General features: G+C 32.8%; 1 protein-coding gene across 1 annotated transcript; it reads right to left on the bottom strand.

Annotated features, from left to right (window-relative positions):
- Positions 1-1,697: 1,697 nt before the first annotated feature.
- On the bottom strand, positions 1,698-25,341 carry LOC134274388 (CCR4-NOT transcription complex subunit 2-like). The gene is made up of 18 exons (XM_062756675.1): positions 25,207-25,341; positions 18,445-18,596; positions 17,784-17,819; positions 15,515-15,608; positions 15,064-15,156; positions 14,776-14,836; positions 14,307-14,475; positions 13,392-13,475; positions 13,070-13,179; positions 12,189-12,305; positions 11,500-11,604; positions 11,239-11,279; positions 10,173-10,284; positions 9,227-9,386; positions 8,843-8,904; positions 7,633-7,682; positions 5,180-5,280; positions 1,698-2,396 (listed from the first exon to the last, which is right to left on the bottom strand). Exons 2-18 carry the CDS (start codon positions 18,516-18,518, stop codon positions 2,171-2,173), a joined length of 1,695 nt encoding a protein of 564 aa, XP_062612659.1. The 5' UTR covers positions 18,519-18,596; positions 25,207-25,341; the 3' UTR covers positions 1,698-2,170.

The raw sequence follows: 25,341 nt of genomic DNA, 5'->3' as shown, positions 1-25,341 counted from the left end.
ATTATAAAATAAAAAAAAAAGAAAACTTAGGAAAAATGCGTAGAGAAAAAAAAATGGCATAGATATAAAAAAAAAATTTTCAATTCGTCTAACATTATTATGTCTTTATGTCCAGCAATCATACCATTTTAAAATTCATTGAAATCAAATTTTAATTTATTTGTCTATAAAATAATAGAGAACACACATTTTCAATATGAGGACCACCTTAATCAGTTTATCATTATTGTAACAATTTTTCCATATACAATGTATTTGTGCAAAAAATGTTCATTTTTTATCGCACAAACAATTTTTTTACAAAATAATCCAGTACAAAGTTAGTTACATACAAATATATGTGTGTATTGTGAACATTTACAGTACATGTGTATATAGAAGTACAGAAATTACATGAATGAAAATACACTAATACTTCTAGCTGTTAATTAATACCTGATATATCTTGAAAAAAAAGTCAATCTATAAATAATTTTTAAAGATAATAAAGTAATAAAAATCATTCGATGAACGCATATTGACGTTTATTAAAAAAATTAAATTCACTACTACATAGAAGTGTTGATTTTATTGGGCGGGGGCAGAATTTTACTAAAAAAATAAATATTTGTGGATAATTTTCATGTTTGATATGTATAGCTACAAATATTGCTTCCAACGGATCTAGATTGCCTAACAGATTTCTAAAAAATTATCATCAATGAACGCCTACTTGACGATAAAAACAGTTTATTAAAAATAAATCCATACTCAGATTTTAATTCAGAAAATAAATATCTACTTCTATATAAATCTCAACATAAATGCGGGTAAATGAATAAAGTGCTTATTTTAGTCCTTCCATTTTATTTTTTTTTATTATTATATTATATATGTATATATATATATATATCATTTTTGCTTATTTCAGCTTAAAAGTGAACACTGAATATCTTGTCAATTCTGTGGTTATCTAATGCACTATTATTAAAACTACAACCCTCTTTCCTCTCAAACCTTGCCACAAATTTACAAGCTTGTGTATCCCGAGAAAACCGGAATTTGATTGGCATATGTAAACCTATTACATGTACTTATTTTGTCATTCTCAAGCTTTGACGTACATTTTCAAATTTTTTTAAAGCAAAAAATATTTTATAGTGTAGAAGGACTGTGAGTGGATCCATTGCCGAAAAAATAATAATCTCAACTAATTATTGAGGGATCTATGTCGTTCTACATATGAGCGGCGTTATTTGACAACACTAAAGCTACATTTCTTTTTTAACTGTTGAAGTTCGCATATTTTGCTAGCAACTGTAATACCTATGACATCGCTAATAGTCAATAAACCTGGCATATACAATTTTCAAAAAGAAAAATTTATTATGTCTATTGAATACTTTAATCAAATCAAAGTGATCAGATGATGATTTTTAAAACTACACCATTATTTTAAAAAAAATCACACTCAATTTTAACACTATAATGGCCAATACTATTATCAGGAATACTTGTACGTTGAACATTCCTGGTTTAAAATTATATTAACAATCAACAAGTGTTCATAGTTGAATGTATTAATGATAGACCCTGAATACAAGTGGTTTACACCAGATCCTCTGATTTTTGCTTCCTTAAGATGTACATGTACAGTGTACTCCATTCATATGCATGCTGGCCATCAGAACTACTTTGCATAAAGAACAAATACTGTATTACTTGACAATGACAATGCTTTATTTACAATGAAACAGATTGCACTTGACCATAGTCACACAATGGCCCAGATATACAACATACACAGTGGTTTTAGGAAAATCAAACAATGAATAATAAATACCTCAATTGCTAGCTTTTCAGTTTTAGAAACAATGCACATTAAAACACCCCCGACCTCCCCTATATATATCCAAGCCTAGAGTATATTTAAGATAAGGGAAAACATTGATTTTTAACATAAAAAATTCATTATTTTAGAGTCATTGTACACTGTATGAGAATTTGAAATTTAGATTTTTTTTTAAATCTCAGTATAATAAATAATATCAAAGCTAACGAAGAAAGGACAAGCAATGTGCAAAAAATTCTCAAGAAAAGAGTAAATATCAGAGGCCACTGTTTTCTGCTGTCTATATGGGTCAGACTTCACTTCCTGTCACATGATAAAGTTCACTTCCTGTCATGTGACCTACTGCTGGCTTGCATTATGCTGCATTGTGTTAGGTAGGGTTGGTCTCTCCTCTAATTTATCATACTCCAAATGGAATTCCTTTGCAACCCTTCTCCAGTTCTGTACGTCAAAGAAGTAATAGGTTCCTCTCTCATAAGTTGTTGCCTTCATAACGGGTTCCACCCCTGGGGCTCTTGTGATCCACACCCGCTCTTCCTTGTGATAGCGCCAGTCTCGAGTGTACCTACATTGCAAAAAGAACAATTCTTAATCATTAAGAAATAAATGAACTTATGATGCATGTCCAATATATTTATATTCTCTCTTTGTATAACTATTGTACACTGTTAGTGTGTTTTCAGTCATTTTTTGTTAACTTAAACATAGTACTAATGTAGTTAGTACTAATCATCAGACTTTAGGCGGGGATCGACACTAACTTTAAGACCATAGTTGTCAGCAGGGCTAGCCATTTCTAATTTCTACTAGCCCTGTTCATGTATTTGTTGTCCAGCAGCCGGAGGCTAGTGGCTGAGTCGAGAAGCGACGAGGGGGTAGGTGCGGGAGGGGGTTCCCCCGGGAAATTTTGAAAATAGAGATGCCAAATCCTGCATTCTGGCTGTATTTTAGATAAGAATTATATGTCACTCTATGATTGTACCTAAGACATTTTACTGTTTAAAAAGGTCAACATTTATAATCATTTATGGTATTTCAAATCACCTTTAAAGTTTTCATTTTGACTTACAAAAATAATAATTTTGTTGATAAAACATGTTTGAAAAAAATAGATTTAACAATTATCAGGTACATTGTGTGTAACTGATAATTATTTCTGTTGCTCATGAGTGAGTATTTGGTAAAAATCTTAGTAGTCCTGCAGGGCAAGTTTAAAGGCATGTTTAGTAGCCCGACCTCAATATTCAGTTGTCCCGGGCCAGCGGGCTACCGTTAGTGTCGAACCCTGCTTTAGGGATAAAAAAAGGCTCACTTTTGCTGTCATTCTCATTTTTACAAAAATAATAGTGAAAAACTGGATAGAATCACAATTTTGAAAGAGGCACCATTGTCAAGAACTGCTAGTCATCTTTCATACTGCAAAGATTTATTTATAATTTAAATGTCATCAACATTTCATTGAAAACAATACATATGTACCTAAATAGTAGTGTTGGAATTTCTAAAAAAAATTTCCTTCCCTAACTATGTCAGAACATTTTAAGTTCCTTAATCCTGACCTACAGATACAAGTGTCACACTGACCTAGATATATAATAAATTCAACAGTCGAGAACTACATGTAAGACAACATACCATGATGCTTGAAATAAATAATGAAATTAGAACTGTACTGACTGCCTGACAACTGGGTATGCATACTGACATAAAATCCACTAAAGTGACTGATAAATACACTATTAGAAATTTTAATAATAAAATTAAAATATTTTTTTAATTCTTTCTTTGACAAGGACAAATCACAAGCGGTAAAACTTGGTTATTAGGAACTTCCAGTAAAACAAACTTATAGCAATGTGCTAGGATTAAACAAATTTTAATCATTAATAATGTAATTCTTCATTATCTTCATATCCTTAAAGAAAGCTAACAATACGTTCTAAAACCAATGGAGTGAGAGCCATGGGGAATACCTACTCTGCTGTAAGTGTGAATTCATAATTATACGAAAGATTGCCATTAGGCCATAATAAATATATTCCTAGATTCATGTAATTTTATACCCCCGCCTCTTTTTTTTTATTTCCGTTTTTCTTATATATAATACTGATTGGGACAATGTATCCATTCTACTTTCGTTTTACAATCCAGTCGACATGATTTTGACAGCTGAAAAGATGGTAATCAGTGTAATACATGTGTATATATTTTAAACAAGGGTCATTGGTTGAAAAAGATCGGTGATGATGTGAAGTAAGAGATAATTGAACCTTTACTATGACTTTTATTTGGGTATTGTAAATAAAATTACACCGATTGACCAGGTCAATAAACAAGAGGCCCATGGGCCACATCGCTCATCTGAGCACTGTTGCTGGGGAAAAAGTAGAAATTGGATTATTACTGTATACAGGGTTATTTTCGCCGCGTCTTATTTTTGCCCTTTCACAATTACAAACAATTTTGCCCCGTTTTAAATTCGCCCAGTCATAGTTTTGTTTAAGAAATTATACTGTATTCTTTGAATTGGCCCCGTTTTAAATTCCACCAAATGAGGGTAGGGCGAAAGGGGCGAAAATAAAACGGGGGCGAAAATTTCCCTGTATACAGTATTGAATAGTTTATATCCAAAAGTAGTCCCATAACCAATCATGGCTTTGCTTTTCTTGATAAGATAATTTTTAAAGAATTTTCCTATATATGTCTATGTAAAACTTTGATTGCCCATTGTGGCCCCGCCATACCCCCAGGGGTCAAGAAATGAACAAACTTGAATCTGCACTACCTGAGGATGCTTCCATATAAATATGATCAATTATGGCATTGTTATTCTTCAGAAGATGATTTTTAAAGAATTTTCCTATGTATTTCTATGTAAAACTTTGGTCGGCCATTGTGGCCCCGCCCTACCCCCGGGGGTCATGATTTTAACAAATTTGAATCTAGACTACCTGAGGATATTTCCCCATAAGTTTCATCTTTCCTGGCACAGTAGTTCTTGAGAAGAAGATTTTTAAAAGATACCCCCAAATTTCCATTAATTCCCAATTATCTCCCCTTGAATTAGGGCGTTGCCCTCACATTAATCCCCTTCACCCAATATATAAATTCAACAGAACTAAGACAACATAACATGAAGTTTTAAATAAATAAAGTAATGAAAGTGGAACTGAACTGACTGCCTGACAACTGGGCATGTATATTGACATAAAATCCACTACAGTGACTGATAAATACATTTTTAGAAATTTAATATAAATACCGATATTAAATGGTTTTATCAGATAGAATGCTTTTTATGTTGTAAATTAAGAACAAATCATTTTCTTAAAAAAAATCAAGACTTACAGCTCTGCTGCTGCGGCCAGTTGTATGAAGTCATTGCCATTCATATAAAAAAGAAAGAAAAGTACGTCTTCCCCATAACGATTCAGTTTGATTGGTGCAAGCTGGAAAAAAAGAAAAAAACAGAAATTCCAGTGATTTTTTGTCTTATTGAAATAAAATATATGTCCATGAAGTTTCAGAATGTTTTCAACTTATAGCATTTATTTATTTTTTGGGATGTTCTTATGTTAATGTGTAGAGCTCCATTAAATGTCCAAAAATGTTTATTTTCAGTTGATAATTAATAGATTAACATATATATGTCTTAGGTTAACCAATTAGCAATCCTGTATTCCATTACATGTACTATGCATCCCTACTTTAAATAAAATAAACTAATCAAGTTAATGTGATTTTTTTCAATACATGTACTTCACTTTTAAAAATGTATATATAAGGATCAGCTTGTTGTGTATATTTCCTTTCCAGCTGGAAATAGTACCAGCTCAAACTGGTAATGTAAATGAATATGTTTTTTTGAAAACAAAAAAAAAACTGCTTTTAACAAGAGGCCCATGGGCCACATCGCTCACCTGAGAAGCTTTTTTAATCCTTGTTATACATAATGCATCCCCACCCTACCCCACTGATCATAATTTAGACATTTTGAAATCTACACTACCCCTTGATCCTTCCATGGGCACATATTTTTAAAAGCAATTTTTTGGCCCAGTGGTTCCTGAGAAAAAAATTTTCAAAGATTTTTTCCTATATATTTCTATGTAAAACTTTGATTCCCCATTGTGGCCCCGCCCTTGGGGGTCATGATTCCTACAATTTATATAAGCTACACTACCCCAGAATGCTTCCACATAAGATTCACTTTTTCTGGCCCAGTGGTTCTTGAGAAGAAGAATTTCAAAGATTTTACCTATATATTTCTATATAAAACTTTGATTCCCCATTGTGGCCCCACCCTTTCATTATTTGAACAATTTAGAATCTACATTATACCAGGATGCTTCCACATAAGTTTCAGCTTTTCTGGCCCAGTGGGCCTTGAGAAGAAGATTTTCAAAGATTTTTCCTATATATTTCTATGTAAAACTTTGATACCCCATTGTGGCCCAGCCCTTCCCCCGGGGGTCATGATTTGAACAATTTAGAATCTACACTACACCAGGATGCTTCCACATAAGTTTCAGCTTTTCTGGCCCAGTGGTTCTTGAGAAGAAGATTTTCAAAGATTATTCCTATATATTTCTATATAAAACTTTGATTCCCTATTGTGGCCCCACCCTTCCCCCGGGGTTCATTATTTGAACAATTTAGAATCTATATTATACCAATATGCTTCCACATAAGTTTCAGCTTTTCTGGCCCAGTGGTTCTTCAGAAGTAGATTTTCAAAGATTTTTCCTATATATTTCTATATAAAACTTTGATTCCCCATTGTGGCCCCACCCTTCCCCCGGGGGTCATTATTTGAACAATTTAGAATCTACATTATACCAGGATGCTTCCACATAACATTCAGCTTTTCTGGCCCAGTGGTTCTTGAGAAGAAGATTTTCAAAGATTTTACCTATATATTTCTATATAAAACTTTGATTCCCCATTGTGGCCCCACCCTTCCCCGGGGGTCATGATTTGAACAATTTAGAATCTACACTATACCAGGATGCTTCCACATAAGTTTCAGCTTTTCTGGCCCAGTGGTTCTTGAGAAGAAGATTTTCAAAGATTTTTCCTATATATTTCTATATAAAACTTTGATTCCCCATTGTGGCCCCGCCCTTCCCCGGGGGGGGCATGATTTGAACAATTTAGAATCTACACTACCCAAGGATGCTTCCACATAAGTTTACACCGAAAACTTTAGCTTTACTGGCCCAGTGGTTCTTGAGAAGAAGATTTTTTAATGACCCAACCCTATTTTTGTCTTTTCTTGATTATCTCCCCTTGCGAGGGGATATGTCCCTTCATTTGAACAATTTAAATTCCCATTCACCCAAGAATGCTTTGTACTAAGTTTGGTCAAAATTAGCCCAGTGGTTCTTGAGAAGAAGTCAAAAATGTGAAAAGTTTACAGACGTACAATACGGACACACTAAAACCATCTTCCATGCACAATCGGACGGACACAGAAAAATGTGATCAGAAAAGCTCACTTGAGCCTTCGGCTCAGGTGAGCTAAAAACATTATGATGCTATCATGGAATTCAAAGTAACATACTTAGAATGAAGGACATGTTGACAGATACGGCTAAAAAACACTTTATTACAATATTACAATTCAAAAATAACTGCATGGGAAACATAACATGATAGGCATTGGAAGATATGTTCAGAATTATAGTTTTATCCTCAAAAAGTTTGAAATAAGATGCTGAGAAATATGAAAAAAAAACACAGTATGTTTAAAAACTGTAAAATATCCATTAATAAGTATTATGAAGTATTATAATACATACCTTGTCTCTAAGGAATATGTTTGTTAAGTACTCTGATGGCACATGATAATCTAAGACAGAAAGAAAGGAAAAAAATACATAAAGTAATTCATTTTTTCATTTGACTAATGCATCATACATAGAACTTTGGCATATAAAAATCTGTTGTATTTGAAGTAAACTTATTATTTGACCTGATATTTAAAATAAAAACAAAATTTGTACCAAATCACTTTCTTTTAAAATAGTTTATTATCATTTAATTTTTTTCAAAAAAATTAAAACAATTTAACCATACTGAAGTGACCTATATTTCGCATAATGACCCAGATTTTGGAACAAAAAATAACTGATAGTTGATACCAAGTATGAAAAAATTCATATCTTTTTATCATTACACTGGGAATTTAAAAATAATTAAAATTATGATGGAAATGACCATTATCAAATCCTATCTAAAATGTGTGTTATAAGCGTTCTACTTTAAACTGATGGAATGTGACAACAATAAGTTAGGACTTTTAATACAAGTGCCTTATAATTGCATTATCGTACTTATCACATGGTACTAATAAAACCAATAATTATTGCCCAACTTAATGGAAATATCTGATCTTTTTAATCAAGGAAGTAATAGAACGGTGTGAACTGAACTGACTGGTGACATCACTCGTTATAACAAACTATTTACGATTTCATTTCTCTCATCATCTCAAAATAATTTTTTTCACTGAAAGTACAAAATGACAGTTATGATGGGTGATCTCACCATTAAAACAAAAACAAACATAAAAAAAACAATTTTATCGTTCGGTGATCACTGATGCATGATACCAGTGGTATTATCAAATGTAATTTATTTCCTTGTAAATGTACAAAAAAAAACATTTCCTCTTTCTTATATAAGTGTCACTTATCATATTACTGGTTAGAAACTAAATACATAACTATTGATTTAAGATCACATCTATTTTTCAAGCCTCTAATTTGGAGAGGACAATATTGTTATCAAACTAGCCCCCAAAACATGATTTGAAGAAATTGGACAAGTTTTCAGAGTTCCCGAAACCAGCCAAAAATTTGTCGGACAATTGTCCTGTAAATATTCAAAATTTACTGGACAATTGTAACATTTACCGAACATTATTACATTTATTTTGACCAGAAGAGCTCACTTGAGCCTTTGACTCAGGTGAGCTATAAAGGTGTTAAGGAGGACTAGCATACAGACCTATATCTTGAGGTCGACAGGGAGAATCTGCCCAGGGCGACTGAAATGTCTTGTACAGACTTCTGTAAAACAAAAAATAAAGGACTTGGGTAAATAAACAGCAACATGGACCTAAGTAATAATAGCAATGTTTTATTTGTCCTGTACAGAGGTTTTTTTGCTCTTATCATTTTTGCCCTTAAAAATTTGCAAACTATTTTTTCCCCTTTCTGTTATCTATTGATCACACTTCTGTGAAAGGTATTATGCGCTTTTCTTTTAATATGCCATTTTTAAAAAATTCTTCCACTTGTGCTAAGAGTAATGAAGGTGAAAATAAAACAGGTAAAAATTTCAATGTTAAACAGCACATGTATTTAACTAAGAGTAGTGTCATTTACTTACTCGGGTGAGTTGAGATTTAACCCTAACGTTGTGAGATCGATCCCAGGGGCCAGGGCGATGAGATTGTGGTCGTTTTCATTGGCCGCTCGGATGAAGGACAGCAGACCGGCCACTCCAAACTGGTCCGTAACCATCCCCGAGGGAATATTGGACACCATACCTAAACACAAAGAAAATCACACTTCTAAATACTGTACACAGGGAAAATTTTGCCCCACATTTTATTTTTGCCCTACTCAAAGGTGGGTGAATTTAAATAGGGGCAAATTCAATTAAAGCAGAATAGTATCTTAAACAGAATTGATATTGGGCGAATTTAAGACAGGGCAAAATTGTTTGCAAGTGTGAAAGGGCGAAAAAAACATGGGGCGAAAATAGCCCTGTATACAGTACTGTAAACCAACTACATGTATTAATTGTGTTATCTTTTGTGATTTTTGTCATTTTGAAGTCCATCCACAATGATTATTTTTCACAACTCAGGAAGATTCTTTAAGAATACAAAGAAAAGAAAGTTTCACAGCAATTATTATTTGCAAGTTAATGTATGATGTGAAACTTGTGGATATTTCTTGCACAAAAATTTATAGCAGACTTCTAACCATTTGTTCAATAGTGAATATTTTTGAGAGTAAAATTACATTTCAAATTCTACCTGAGTGAATTAAAATTAATTACAAGTATTAAAGAAATATATGCAACTTGAACTGATTTTTATACAAATAGTCCATGGAAAATCAATGTTAATATCTGTAATACTCTGTAAATGTCTGCAAACTTTATTTTTTGTAATGTTTTGTAGTACATTTGTATAATGCTCTAATTATTAATTATGACATACGAATACAGTATTTTTAGATAGAATTCTCTACAAAAATGTCTTATGATTTCATATAAATCAACTTTAAAACACAGTGTTTATTCACTGTAACTAAGTCCAACTAACCATCTGCATGTGTTTGTATGCCTTGTTTTGATTGGTTCGCCTTGTCGCCGGGAAATTTCCCATCTTTCAAAATTTGTTCATTTGTTGACGATGAGGATGAAGCACTTGTAGGCTGAAAAAAAATTTGAATTTGAATTTTTTTGGTCAATCTTACATAATGGCAACAATAAGTACTTCATGAGGAAACAAAATGACTGAAGACTGCTATTGTCACTGAGAATCATGCAAAAACTTGACAAAATCTAAAATATAAAGGTGCCTAATTATTTTACCTAGGACAGAATATTAATTGCCTGCAGTTTTCATGTACAAATATATATGCAGTTCTATGTAAATTAAGTTATTGAATGAAAACATAATTCTTAACTTCCCTACTGTATATATAGCTTGTTGCTGGACCTTATTCTGATCAAAGAAAATTTATTTGACTAAGAAATACATAATATACATTAACTAAAGAAGGTACAGTTTTAGCTTTATTGTGCCCTAAAAATTTGTCAACAAATTTTGAAACTGGCTCTAGTATTAGTTGAGTTTATGACTATGATAGATCAGAAAAGAATATGGTATGAAGTACCATTCTGGGAATATGAAGTCAGTAATTTGATGCATTTCTCTATTTTTAACAGACAAGCCTCAAAATGACCCATTTCAAGAGTAATTTTCCATCAGAAAAAAGTGTCCACAGCCGTTGCCCACTTTATTTTTTGGATATGTTGTGTAAAATTTAAAAAAAAATCACATATCTCAAAATCTTTCTGGGCGATGCCTGTGGACAGTATTATCTGAAGGAAAATTCCAGTGAAAATTGCTATCTTCTGCAACTTTTTAAGAGAATAAAGGAAAAATGCACATGTTTATGACATCACAATTAGCATTTAGCAATGCATGTGAGAAAAACGATTTGTTTGATTTTTCTGCTTGGTATTTTAATACTTCAGAAAGCATGAGCTTTCATTTTTTACATCAGTTTCAAGTTTAAGAAAATCACAGGGCAATATTTGTATTGAAACCGTACCTTGTTCTTTACACACCATTGTTATATAAATATGAAATATGGACTCACCGTTTTCCTGGCTGTGTCATTTGATACACTTGAGGGTGGATCTGAAAAAAATAACAGGGAGACCAAAGGTATCACAACTGTTATGAAAATCTATGAGATGCTATGTAAATATAAGTGCAATTCTTTTGCAGCCTTTATCAATCTCAATAGAAGGAAAACTTTACATGCATTAAGATTAAAACAAAGTACAGACACACAAATATATTCAGTCTTACTCTGAGCCCCGGGGAGGGCGGGGCCCAATACGGATTTCCATCACACCCTGCTGGATCTGGAACTCAGGAGCCCCGGGGAGGGCGGGGAAGTCCTCCTGCTGGATCTGGAACTCAGGGGCAGTCTCCGCAACAGGTTTACTAACCATACCGACTACAAGACAACAAAACTCAAGATACCAATAGTACACAGGGTGAAGTTATGTTTACATTTTCAATGATTCTCACAGTTCCTAGTTCTAAAATCTCTGTTAAATTAAATATTTGTTGCTCTGTAGTATTTCAATGATAACATCTTGGACTTAACAAATCAATACAAAAATGTCTGCCAATCATTTTACCTTTTTATTGAAAGAAAATAATTCTAAAACATTTAATCCTTAGGATATGGCATACAATGAGTTCTTTTAAACTAAGATCCTACAATCAAATTATCATACAAAAGAGCAGCTTTCTTTTAGCACATAAATGAATCTTGGAGACTTGTTTAATAACAGAAGGATGGGTCATTTTGGCAGTAAAATAACCTTTAAAATTTTTCATGATCCACAAAATTGTCACCTTGGCAGCTCCAGTTTGAAAAAAAGGTTAAATAACAATAAATTAAAATCCTCATTCTCGTCTCCAAATATTCTCTTTCTCTTTTAATATAAATACATTGTATATTATTCCAAGCCCCAAATTTATCAATGCCAAAGTGACCTTGACCCCCTGTAATGGACACATATTTACACCTACCACCATACTGACCGTAATTTCTGACAGAAGAAATCGGCGTGGAGGGAAGGTTCCTGTTTCCCAGTGTGGGGAACTCAGACAAATCTAAACCGGGCTGATCAGCATCTGTACCAAATACTGTCAAAACAGAAACGTAAAGTTAACACATACATCAATATCTTTACCAAATACTGTCAAAATAGAAATGTAAAGTTAAGACATACATCAGTATCTTTACCAAATACTGTCAAAATAGAAACACGCTCAAAGTCAGCAAGGATATCATCAAGTGCATTGTAACTTGAGAATTGTTTTTAATTCCACCTCTGTTCAGGGTTAAACTTACACATGTTCATGAACAGCTGGGTTGTACTTTTACATGTTCATGAACTTCTAGGTTGTTTTAACATATGTTCATGAATATTCTCAGTTTTACTTACACATGTCAAAACAGAAACGTAAAGTTAAGACATACCGTATAAGTGGAAAATTTAGCGATTTCTACCTAAAATCTGGCATTTTATTTTTAGCGATAAGTAATTTTAGCGATTTTAAAATGCTTACTAAAGAATCTATTACAAATAATAAGCTATTAATTTTTAGCGATATTCAATTTTAGCGATGTCAGCACCCTCGCTAATAATGCCAAAATTAAATCCTCGCTAAAAATTCTACTTATACGGTACATCAGTATCTTTACCAAATACTGTCGAAATAGAAACACGCTCAAAGTCAGCAAGGATATCATCAAGTGTACTGTAACTTGAGAATTGTTATCAATTCAACTTCTGTTCAGGGTCGTACTTACACATGTTCATGATTCTGGGTCATACTTACACATGTTCATGAATTTCTGTTCAGGGCTTTACTTACACATGTTCATGATTCTGGGTCATACTTACACATGTTCATGAACTTCTGTTCGGGGTTGTTATACACTGTGGAGTACTTGCTCTGGCGGTTACCACTCTGACCAAACACAAAGTTGTTGTTAATACTGGACATAGGACCACTGAAATGACAAGTAACATCAGTCTCAGGACAAATCACACAGGCTCAGACAAAATGTCTAGAACAACTCAGACTACAAATATTTGACAAAGTTTGACTCTGCATTCAACAATGACAAATTCATTTGGACCTCTATCTGACTCTTGTTATGACCATGTAACTTTAATGTTCTGTAATTTAATCTTTATGTAATGCATGCATTCTGTAACTTACCTGTTCTGTAATTTAGGCATGGACTGACTTGTTTGACTCTGAGACATGACATTTCTTTGACCTCCAATGGCAGATATCATACTTCTGTAAAAAATATATATACATAAGTGACAACAATACTTGATAAACTTAGTCTTAAAATTTAACATAGAGTTTATAATGTGTAAAATAAAACAAATCATTGATATGACTAGTTGAATACACATTATGATAATTGAAAAATAGAATCAGCTCATCCTAGAATACCAGGGATCCTGAGTTAACACGTTGCCATTCGACCTCTGGCATATTTCATTCAATATTTCATGGACTGACTGTAGCAAAGTCTGTTGGAAAAATAGCAAAACATGATTAGTTTTCTTATCCCTCAGCCAATCGCATGAAGCCATTCTTTGATAGACAATGTGTAACATGTGCATTTGAGGTATCAACTGAATCGTTTTTGTTTACTATTTTGTAACTATTTATGAGAGCTTTAATTGGATTGGTGCTACTTAATGAGAAAAGCAAGTCCACGATTTTTGAATGACATATGTCAGGAATCCAAAGGCATAGTGTTAACTCAGAACCCCTGGCTTGGGAGGACGACTTTTTGTCTGAAATTTGATGTCAACTGAATCCTTATCAAACCATATTAATTTGATTGGTGCTAATTAATGAGAGAAGCAACTCATGAAAATTGAAAGAAATATGCCAGGTATCCAGTGGCAATGTGTTAAATCAGGACACTTGGCATTGCAAGGATGAAATCAGCTTGGCTGTTTTCAAATTACACGTATGTTATTATCTGGTTGACTGACATAAACTGATTGACTGATATTCCATGGATGACTGACATTTACTGGTTGACTGACATTTACTGGTTGACTGACATTACCTGCTGGGTGAGGGCTGTACCTGATTTATTGACATTACCTGCTGGGTGAGGGCTGCTGCTGTGGTTGCTGTAGGTTATAGGGCAGGTTCATACTTGTGGGGGTGGAGCTGTTGCCCCTGAACTGGGGCCCTGACACTGCCCCTCTCTGAGGTAGGGCCGCAAAGTTTCCTCCCAGGTTAGCATTGGTACCCAGGCCTGAACTTCCACCTGTGTCAACAAAACAGAAAGCATAAACATGGTGCATGGTATTTTGTCATTTATATGTTTACAAAAAATAAAGAACATGTCTTAATAAGTGACCACTTCCTCCTTTTACTGAAGTAGATTCTTTAAACATTTGGTCACATGAAGAGTTATGTCCCTTGTATTCTTCGTCCATAAAGCCTTTTTTAACCATTTTTAAAATTTTTATTCGGAATTTTATCAACCAAGAAATTGCAGAAAAATAAATCAGAGACATTGCTATGATTCTAATTTATGCAATCTAAAAGTGAAAGTAGGACCTACCTTGTGAGTAGAAGTTGGACGGGCCGAATCCTGTCAGCTGTGAAGGAGATTGAGACATCATCTATAGAAAAAATATCACTCAACAATGTAACAATGCCAAGATACGAAAAAAACAAAGTTTATTAAAATTGTTTAAAACTTCTATTAGATGTGAAATTCTGATTTAAAATCAACATGAATTGTAAATCCAACATATTCTATAACAAATATTCCAAAGGTAAATTCAAAGAAACATAAACAACATTCTAAATATTGGCTGGAATCTAATGGTAAACATGATATTCTTACATCTCTATCGGGCCGAAACACTTTGGCAGAATTTGACATGGCACCCTGTCCAAGATCTAGTTCTCCATCATCATCAATGTTAAGTGCAAGAATCTGAAAACAGTCAAATCTTTGCTTATACTTTTAGTCAATTTAATTCTCTAGTGCTAAAATCGAACCAATCAGTTGGTTTTTATTCCATGCTATCTTTGTGTTTTGTAAAAGATTCTTCATTAAATTATTATGTGATCTGACAGCCCTATATTTAACACATATTTTATTTCATGGAAAAATTATAAATCTTGAACATAGTAAAATAAAATCATCATGCTGAATTCCAAATTCACAGCACAGGAATGTTCACACAATGCTACATAGACTTCAAGGAAAAATTTGCCTTAATTTGGTGTTTAAATAAGTTTAAGGTGATCTTTCTTTCTTTGCAAGGTGTATGAAAGTGTATGCAACTCACATTTTGCTTTGGTGGCCCTGGGGGCATTTGTTGACCCAGAATCTTTCTGGACCCTGGGGATAATTCCCCTGTCCCCTTCCGGCTCAAGCCGTACCTGAAATAGACAATCAAAATCTTTTTTCGTCTGATTTTTCTCAATTTTTATCCTGAAACCTGTATCTTTTAAATGAAAACTTTTTTCCCTTTACTTTCTAATGCAACTAAACATCAATTTTCTAAAAAGTCTCTCCAAGACAACTGAACACAAACAATATTGACCGAGATAAGTCACAGTCAATATATGACATGCAGTAAACGTTAAAAAAAATGAGGAAAATTATGTGCAGATGTTGGCACATACCCAGTAGCACTATACTCCTCTGAAAAACTAGCTGAGCAATTCAAAATCTGGCCATGCCAAAAATTTCAGACACATGTAATTGACCAGTAGATTCTAGCTACTGGTCTGACTACTTACCTTTAAAAAATATATCAAAATCAATTCATTAAATGCCTGTGGGTGCACAATTTACACTTACTGTAAATGTATTATATTTAGTGTGTACGATATTTGGCGGAAATTGATTTTTGGACAAGTTAGCATAGATTTGATGTAGCGCATTCCTCAGTGTTCCTATTTATGTGTATTTGTACAAGACTTTAAGCTTTGTACTTGAATTAGCGGGATTTTCACTCTGCCAAAAGCACTAAAAAGAATACTCTGCCAAATGTAATACGTTTACAGTATATGTAATAAATGATAAAATATATTTTCCTCTTTTTAATTGCTAAGGACTTGTCAATTGTCAATTTCAAAAGTAAACATGGTAAACTGAGAAGGTCACTCTCTGTGGTCTTGATTTTGATCGAGATATGCCACTCAAATGAGTATAAATATAATAAATATAACATATAGTTTTAAAACGTATAGTATAACATGGACTATGAAATCATCATATTTCTTAAGGTTGTTCATTTTTTTGTGAATTTTGCTGATATAATTATGATATTTATACACAAGTATTCAATCTCAATGATAATTGATTTGAAAGGCAATCATATTTTTCTCAAAAAATGATGCCCATGAAATAGCTTTTCTATAAATCTCTTCTTTGCAAATGTATGAAATTAGGCAAATCTATAAATTAAGTTGATTGAATTATAATGATTTCACTTTTTTAACAAAATATAACAAAATCACTGGGTCAGACGGGGTCAACATAACTATATACGGGATACCAAGAGGTAGGGTCGGTATTGTGCAACATTATGACATGAGCAGTCTCATGAGCAGTTCTCTCCCCTGGGCAAAAGTGCATGCAATGAAAAATGAACAGGATGAAACATGCAACTCTTTTGCACAAAATGAACCAGAAAAAGCATGTTTTTCTTGCCTAGTTCCAAGTTTGAAATTGTCACAGAATATCTATTGTCTAAACAGCATGCAAATGTGTATATCAATCAGTATTTGTGACTTCTAATTGATTTTCAAAATGCAGTGTGTGGTATACATTGTTTTATTGTAAAAAGAAATAAATTTGCTTCAGACAATATAAAATTGAATTCATATATACAATCATGTATATCATAGAATAGTTATAAGCTTTCAACTTTTATAAACATGACAGAGATGTCTTATAAAGGAATAGAAAATCTAAAATACTAAATCTGAAAAGTGTAGTCTCTATGTTTCATACAACTATAAAAGAATTTCACAAAATTTTGACATTCATGAAAAGAAAAAAGATGATGAATTCAATCAAATGTTGAGAACTTCTGCAATGAATAGTTGGTCAAAAACATCATGAAAAAAAAAAAATCATACACTTCAACTCTAAACAAAATTTAAAAAAATAGAAATTAATTTCAAAATTTTTTCAGCTAATAAGAGGAATTCTGATGGAAAAACTGATTGTAAATATTGTAAATAATTCATATGAAAAGAAATTTTTCTAATTTAGGCTACCTATGCAAACATGTCAGAATGCTAATTTTGGGGCAATCCTATAACTGTGCATGTTTGTATATATATACTATATAATGTATGTAATGTATTAAGACATATATGAATAAGACATAATCATGATTTGATAGAATAACCTGCCAACATGACAAAAATTCTAGGTACATTCCTCTACAACTTATTCATGATTGGTCATTAATTTATAAACTCCTCTTTCATTTATTTTAAGCTCACCCTATAACTATACCTATCAGAGAATGCTTGTGGATTTTGGACAACCCTGTAACTGTGACAGAATCAAACTGAGAGGGCGGAGTGTATACTTACTGTGTGTTCCACGATAATTGGTCAGTCATAAACCTTCTAAATAATAAATCATAACATTACTACTACAGATTTTCTATTTTCTTGCATCACTACAGTAACTTTTTCTACATGTTCTAAGTACATAATTGTGTGTAAGTTATGTCAATTTGTAATATTGGTTCAAAATATTCTGGTTTTGCATCTGGTTCATTTTTCCTTCGGGATCTATATTTAGTCTGGTTTGGCATTGGAAAAAACATACTGTATCATAAATAAATGATGATGAATAGAGCTTAAAAATGTGATTTTTTTAGGACTAATAGTTAAATTGTAGAATTATTCAGTGAGTCAATCCATGCAAATCAAATTCTTTTAGTCAATTTCCATGTATATCAAATTACAACTTTTAGTTTCAAAATAATTTAGACTAAACACAACTTTGAATTTGGTTTTTCTTTCAAAAGGTATCAAAAATAATCGAACCATAACAAAATTACATATGAAGTATGTATCATTAAGGATGCTTAACATTTCACCTTTAGTGGCTTACCAGTCCCTAATTTAAAAACAATAGATTTATATTCACTATCCAAACCTGATTTTATTCATTATATCCAGAAAATAATCACTGCATCTACTGTTTTTTTCCCAAACTGAAACATATTTTAACTAAGCGACTTACTGCCCTATTCCTGAGGACATGTTAGTGTTTTCCAGGGGATTACGGAACGCCATTGCTTGCTCGTCTGGTATCATTAAGACGTGTTGATGGTTTTTATCCCAAGTCTGCGTTGGCGATGTTCTTCAAATGTGACAAAACTTAAACAGGTACAACTGAAATTATAATATTGTAAGATTACTTCAAATAGGCATCTGAATGTCTTCTTTTAAGTCATGAACAGGCAAGAACTTGAAGAAAATCATATTTCAAAATTGGACAAAACTTGATTTTAATCAATTCAAAGCAACAATAACTCCAATATTGAATTATCCTATCTATCTGAAAACCAGAAATCAACAACAAGTTATGAGTATGTCCAATAGTAGTCTTACAGTTTTATATTCAACATTAAATCCTGAATGTAATTTTTCAATGCAAAACAAAAAATATAATCATGTAAATATAAACATCTAATATTTATATTAGGGATGTCAACGAGTACCCGGTTAACCAGGTACTCGATCGAACGTCCGAGTATCGAATACTAAAATCGGTACTCGGTTACTCGGATGTATATTTTTGAATATTTCTAATCTTATTTATTAATGCATTAAACAATCTGTTTAAAAACTTAAAATGCTCATTTCACTTGTACATACAGTAATTAGGGTTTACTACGACTCTAAATGACCATTATCGCCTGTGGCAGTGTTTATACAGTAATTATCGTGACCAAGTACCTGGGGTACCTGGCTTTTCTCACCTTCGACTGCCTTCTTCCCTTATTTTTTGTTTGGCTTTAATTATTTGTTTTAACTGAACATCGTTTAAGATCCATTATGTTTAAATAAATTAGATAATTAAAAAATTTGTCAATTCTCCGAGAAGCCGTAAATTCTCGGGGAAAGAGCGGATGATATTACACGTGCGATTGTTGATGTGGTTGTGTTTGATTACATGCCAATAAAACTGGTTGAAGGCAAAGGCTTTAAAAAAAACTGATGTCCATCGTTGCATCAAACTACAAAATACCGTCCCGTAATACAGTACTATATAAATCTCGGATCGAACAAGTGTACTAAAATCGTCAATCATCTCTGTTAGGAGAACTTGATCAAGTTCAAGTTGATACTGTTCGTAGCTCTGACGACTGTAATCCAAGATTCCTCTGACTCTAACCCCTGCATTTATATTATGACTTGTGCAGGGGAGAGAGTCTCTCCCCTGCGCAAGTCACAATATAAAAGCAGGGGTTAGAGTCAGAGGAATCTCGGATTATGACGACTGATACCTGGTCGTCAAACGCGACAAAGAGTTACATTACAGTTATGGAGCAGATTATTTTTTTTAAACAAAAACAACTTGAACAACTTATGATTTTATTTCTTGTGTTTATCTAATAAATAAATTGAATTTAAAAAACTGTTATATTAAACTTTGTCGGGCACGAAGTGCTCATCGTTATTACAACAGAAATACATTTACGGGTAAGCCTCCTATCAGTGCATCTGGTTTTATTTCTTCAAGAGTTTACAATGACAGTCTTCAATTTACTTGTTCATATTTATTTACACTTTTACCGAGTACCCGGGTACTTGATCGGAAAAACGTCCGAGTAACCGAGTATTGAAAACTGACCGATTTGACATCCCTAATTTATACATATTAATACATAAATATAATCAATATAAGGCCAAAAAAAATAATAGTCTTGTTTCCTGCTACCAGCCAGAAAAAAATAGGGTAGGTAGGTAGGAAAATTATTTTATTTTTTAATTTTATTTAATTTTTCCAATGGTATTTTTTGGATATGAACTACTACAAAACCAAATTAAACATGCCATACAGTACCGACCGGACACAACCTAACACCAGAGCGAACCCGAAGCGGACTCCGGGTTCGCTTCCCGGGTTCGCTCGGGGTCCGCTTTCAGAAATTTTGGGACCGCTCCGGGTGCGCTTTGCGTTCGCTCGGGGTCAGCTCTGGGTCCGCTAGAGCGAACCCGGCGTTCGCTTCCTGGGACCGCTTTACGCACTGATGCGTGAAGCGGACCCTGCTTTAATCTCACCGCCAGTAAGCCCCGCCCCTTGTATATTCCAATACAGTAATGGTATTGTGGATCGATCATAGTTGTTTATGCGACGATGCGGACACGTACACTGTACATGTAAACAGTGATATAATGGAGAACATTGATAAATTTTCTAAAATCCAACTGTAAATTCGACGTAGATTTACATGTAGATGAATAATTGATTTCCTTGATTTCTCGATCCCGAGAAATTCAAACTAATTTAACAGCGGGTTATAAGGCATTTATTTTTCTTAAGTTAAAATGAGAAAACAAAAAAGAAGAGGAAGAAAAGAGTGTTGAATTGATTTTCAGTGTATCGAATGGTGTACAAGTGAAACTGACGAAATAAATCTAAACTAAATACCTTTTAAATGTATGCTTTATATAGTTTAAAAATACATTTGTTATTCCTTACGTTTTGCTAAATCGTAGTTTAAATGTTTGCTTAACACGTGAATTATGATATCGCATCTATAAATTACATGTAAACTTTTGTACATCTGATATATTTAGATTTCATTTATAGCAGTTACACATTAAAAGTTCGTAATAGATATTTACTGGACATTTTCTAAAAAAAAATTACACTGTATATTAGATCTTTTTCACGGTCAGAACTTTGGATCGAGTATGATTTTTTTTTTCAGAATAAAGAAAAGGGCAAATAATAATTGTTCTCCCGACCCGATAAGAATATTTTAATATATGCCCCCTATTTCACACACACATTGTCTTTAAAAATTCTAATTAGGCCAGGTAAAATTAATCTTTAGATTCTCATCCTAATTTGCAAAAAAATTGGGGCGGGTGGGCGGATTTTATTTTTTATTTTTTATAATTGTTAATTTATATATAGGCCTAAGTATCAACAAAACAAATGGACGCCCCGTACACATTTTTTTTCATTACCTTAATGCAAATATGAATAGATTTAATTCTTTTCATATTCTTTTAAATATTTAAAGAAATTTTTTGCTTTAAAAGTTAAATATTTATTGTTATTATACCTCTGTGAATTTGTTCAATATAAAAACATGACAAATAAACATGCTATTTTTTCCAAACAGCCTCTACCGTGAAATAGTTTTTGTGCTATCTGCCCATGGTGAAATAGTCATCAAACTATTCACCGGCAGCATTCTATTTCCCTCGCTTTTCATCTCGGAAAACTTCTGGTTTTATTCGGATTGTGACGCGTATATATTATGACGTAACAAAAGTTAAGTCAGCATCGGTATAATATGGCAAATCATAATTGTGTGTACCCTGGACTCCCAAAAGTTAACAAAAGTTAAGTCAGCATCGGTATAATAAAACACCTATTTACTGACTATTCGGACAATAGCAAGTTTATCGTCCCCCTCGACAGCAAACTATTTCCCTCGGCTGCGCCTCGGGAAATAGTTTGCTGTCTTGGGGAACGATAAACTTGCTATTGTCCTCATAGCCAGTAAATAGGTGTATATTAATTAACAAATTATCAAGTACACATTAGACGGCACACCCTGAACAAAATGAGGTGGGGATACCAATAAATTGTGTATGTGTGACTTCTTATTTTGCATAAGCTATATAAATGTTCTAATAATTATTCTACTGAAAAATCTAGGCCTTCTCTTAAGTCTGTCTACGATGTTGTAGATTTTTTTTTTATTTCAAAGCTAAGTCACACAGCTGGAGATCGTTATATATAACTTGACTTTCCTCGTATATTTTTACTTAGTTACAATCTCTCTACATACTTGCTCCTGCCAGTGATGGTATCTATATGTGTTTATGCTATTTTTTCTTCTCTGCCTTCTCTAAACTGACAAATTATCTTTTCCTTACACATTTAAACTGCTTTTATTGCCGATTTTTCTCCATTCTTCACATGGCGTTTTTGCTATATAAATAGCGACACGCGACTTTTAATACAGACGGGAGATAACTCTTACACTTTGACCCAAATTCTTACTGAATAAAAATACATGAAAATACCCTAAAATCAAAATAAGAAACATCGGGGCGGGACATTTTGAGAGGGGCGGGCGGGGATGAGAATCTAAAGATTAATTTTATATGGCCTTATTTAATTATTTTATTTATGATTTCTCAATTTACGTATTTCGTTAAATTATTCAAAATTTACATCAAAATGATTGATCTTCTTAATTATCTTTATCTTCTTGGACATGAAAAAAAAATGCGTGTATATGAAAATCTTCCTTCTGGGTGCACAGATTGAAGTCATTCTGCCCTAATGGTATTAACAATCTGAATGACTTCACCAGAATGAACGTGAATTAGACCCAATTCCTGATGATACTTAACAAGATTATTCTTTCAATTTACTGTAACTCTACAGTTAGTTTGCGTTACCAACTTTCGAACAACCCACATAACTATGTATTGCTTACGCCTTTATTAATTATTTTTTCAAAAATAATTAGTCCTAAAACATTTCAAAATTTATAATAGATCATAATTCACATGTTAAAATATCCCTTCTATATTATATTTCTCTGATTGTTCTTTGTCAAGTATAGTTACGCCATTTTGAGAGAATGAAACAATGTACGATTTACTAAATGTCGTGATTAATTAGCGTAATTAATTCGTTCAATTATGTAAATCGCACTTCACCTGAGTACACCCCGATAAACCAGACGTATTTCATAGCTGTCCGGATTTCTTTCTTTAATAGTGTTTATATAAATTTCCAATTCAACTATGTAACTATGTAAATAGATATAGTGTTTAGTAGTAGTACTAGTTGTTTTTGGTTTCTCTTTTTCCTTTGTTCTTATGACTTTTTAACTTTTTTCTTTATCCTGAGGAAGGGACAGAGCGTCCCGAAAACTGTTGGTCATTTTTTGTGCTTTATATACATCTTCCTGTACATGTATATTTTTTGAAAAAAAAAAATTGCTGCAACAGTCTTATAGAAAACAACTTGAGTACAGTATTGGGAGGATGACTCATAGAAATTTAAGTAAAAGTCATCAGGCTTTATTATCAGAATCAAGTCTAATGATGAGAATTCACAGTTATGATCTCTCTCTCTCTCTCTCTCTCTCTCTTTCGTCTTGATGTTTCCTGTATCTATTTATACTTAAATATTGGGTACTTTAATATTCCTGAACTGTTAGTATCTTGAGATAATGAAATTTTACAATAATTATCGAAGACCAACCATATTTCTTTTATCCTCTTTTTGTCAGTAAAAATTGTAATTTCAATTGATTTCCATTTTTATGCATTGACTGATGTATTTACCCAATTTATTTACCAAATGGACTTTAAATACTGGTATAAAAAAATAAAGAAAATAAAAACGTAAATATTCATGTTTAATTCTACGTGGAAATTTAAAACATATAATTAATTAATTGCGTTTATAAAATAAGAAAATAAATATATAAATATAAAAAACAACCCGGAGAATTAAAATAAATAAATATTAAATAATATTTTAATTTTCATAATAGATTTACACAGCACATTCACACATTTTGCTTGTATGTACTGTGTTTGGATTTATATCGAATTAAATCAACACGTTCAATCTTATATCCCAATCGACAGATCAATATGCTATTTTGATTGGTTGATGCGCTGATTGGTTAATCGCTAATCCTGATTGACAGCTCTATACAGAAATACCGAACCCGCGTTCGCTCTCTGGGACCGCTACTGAAATTTGGGTTCGCTCTCTGGGCCCGCTTCGGGTTCGCTCGGGGTCCGCTACGGATTCGCTTTGGGTCCGCTCCGGGTTCGCTCGGGGTCAGCCCTAGCGGACCCCAAGCGAACCCGGAGCGAACCCAGAGAGCGAACCCGGGGTCTGCTCCGGGTTCGCTTTCTGTTAGGTTGTGTCCGGTCGGTACTGTAGCTAGGTAGATATCTTTTAAAATGAAATTCCATACCTTTTGATGCACAACTCAAGTGGAATTTCATGTAAGTCCATATTTTATAAATATATTTCATGTAATACAACTTGAGTATATTTTTTTTCACTTTTGAAACATGAAATTCCTAAAATTTTGAATTTTTTCCCCAAAAGCTAAAAAAAACTTTAGGGTCGGGTGCAAAAAAATAGGTAGGTCGGGTAGCAGGAAACAAGTCTATTTTTTATTTTGGCCTAATAAAGAAAATTAATCTTCTTTCATGTAACGCAAATCTAAAATAAGCAATGAATATAATAGTTTTAAGCTTTTTACATTTATTGATTTCCATTCACTTGATGTTTGTGGGATAAAACATGATAAACAATGTCCTAAACTGTAAACATAAAGGAATTAGATAATACAAAAGTTGCTGTTTTTAATGCAGTGTGATCCATTCTGATGTTCAAAGATCTATTATATCAAATGTCAATGACTTTATTCTAGTTTTATTTACTAAGTTTCATATCCAATTTGGGTTATTGGCTCCAAACTGACCAGTGTGAACATGATTTAGAATAGGTCCATTTAATCAACGATCGTGTATTACACGGATCATCTGAAAACTCAATCGAATAACATTTAAATAAATGTTGAATAAAATAAATATACTTTCAAATATTAAATCAAAACTCGTCGTGCATTTTCTGTATCACAGAACAAATAGTACAACTTACTTTAAATAGCTTCAACCATATTTAAGTCCTTGACCTTTCATGGAAAAGAACCCGATATTTCTTGCAAAAAACTTCAAAGCAGTCATATTCGCATATTTTTTTACTTACCCATGAACGAATAATAACAATTAGTGAAACTACATGGTGAAAGTCAAACAATAATGGCAAAAAAACTAGCACTTTTGTAACTGGCTTTTCTCAGATTTTCAGTGGAACTCTTTTTCGCTGGAAGGTATGAAACAG

Source organism: Saccostrea cucullata, unplaced genomic scaffold, assembly GCF_032062105.1.
Source record: "Saccostrea cucullata isolate Sc308-1 unplaced genomic scaffold, CSIRO_AGI_Scuc_v1 ctg343, whole genome shotgun sequence".
Classification (NCBI taxonomy): domain Eukaryota; kingdom Metazoa; phylum Mollusca; class Bivalvia; order Ostreida; family Ostreidae; genus Saccostrea; species Saccostrea cuccullata.
This window is presented reverse-complemented; position numbering and strand designations above follow the sequence as displayed.

Excerpts from the sequence above, each read along its gene's own strand:
- LOC134274388 (XM_062756675.1), bottom strand. The coding sequence starts at position 18,518 with ATGATACCAGACGAGCAAGCAATGGCGTTCCGTAATCCCCTGGAAAAC. Across the intron at positions 12,306-13,069 it reads ACAGAAGTTCATGAACATGT|TATTTGGTACAGATGCTGAT; the intron begins GTAAGTATGACC and ends CTGTTTTGACAG. Across the intron at positions 5,281-7,632 it reads ACATATTCCTTAGAGACAAG|CTTGCACCAATCAAACTGAA; the intron begins GTATGTATTATA and ends CTTTTTTTCCAG.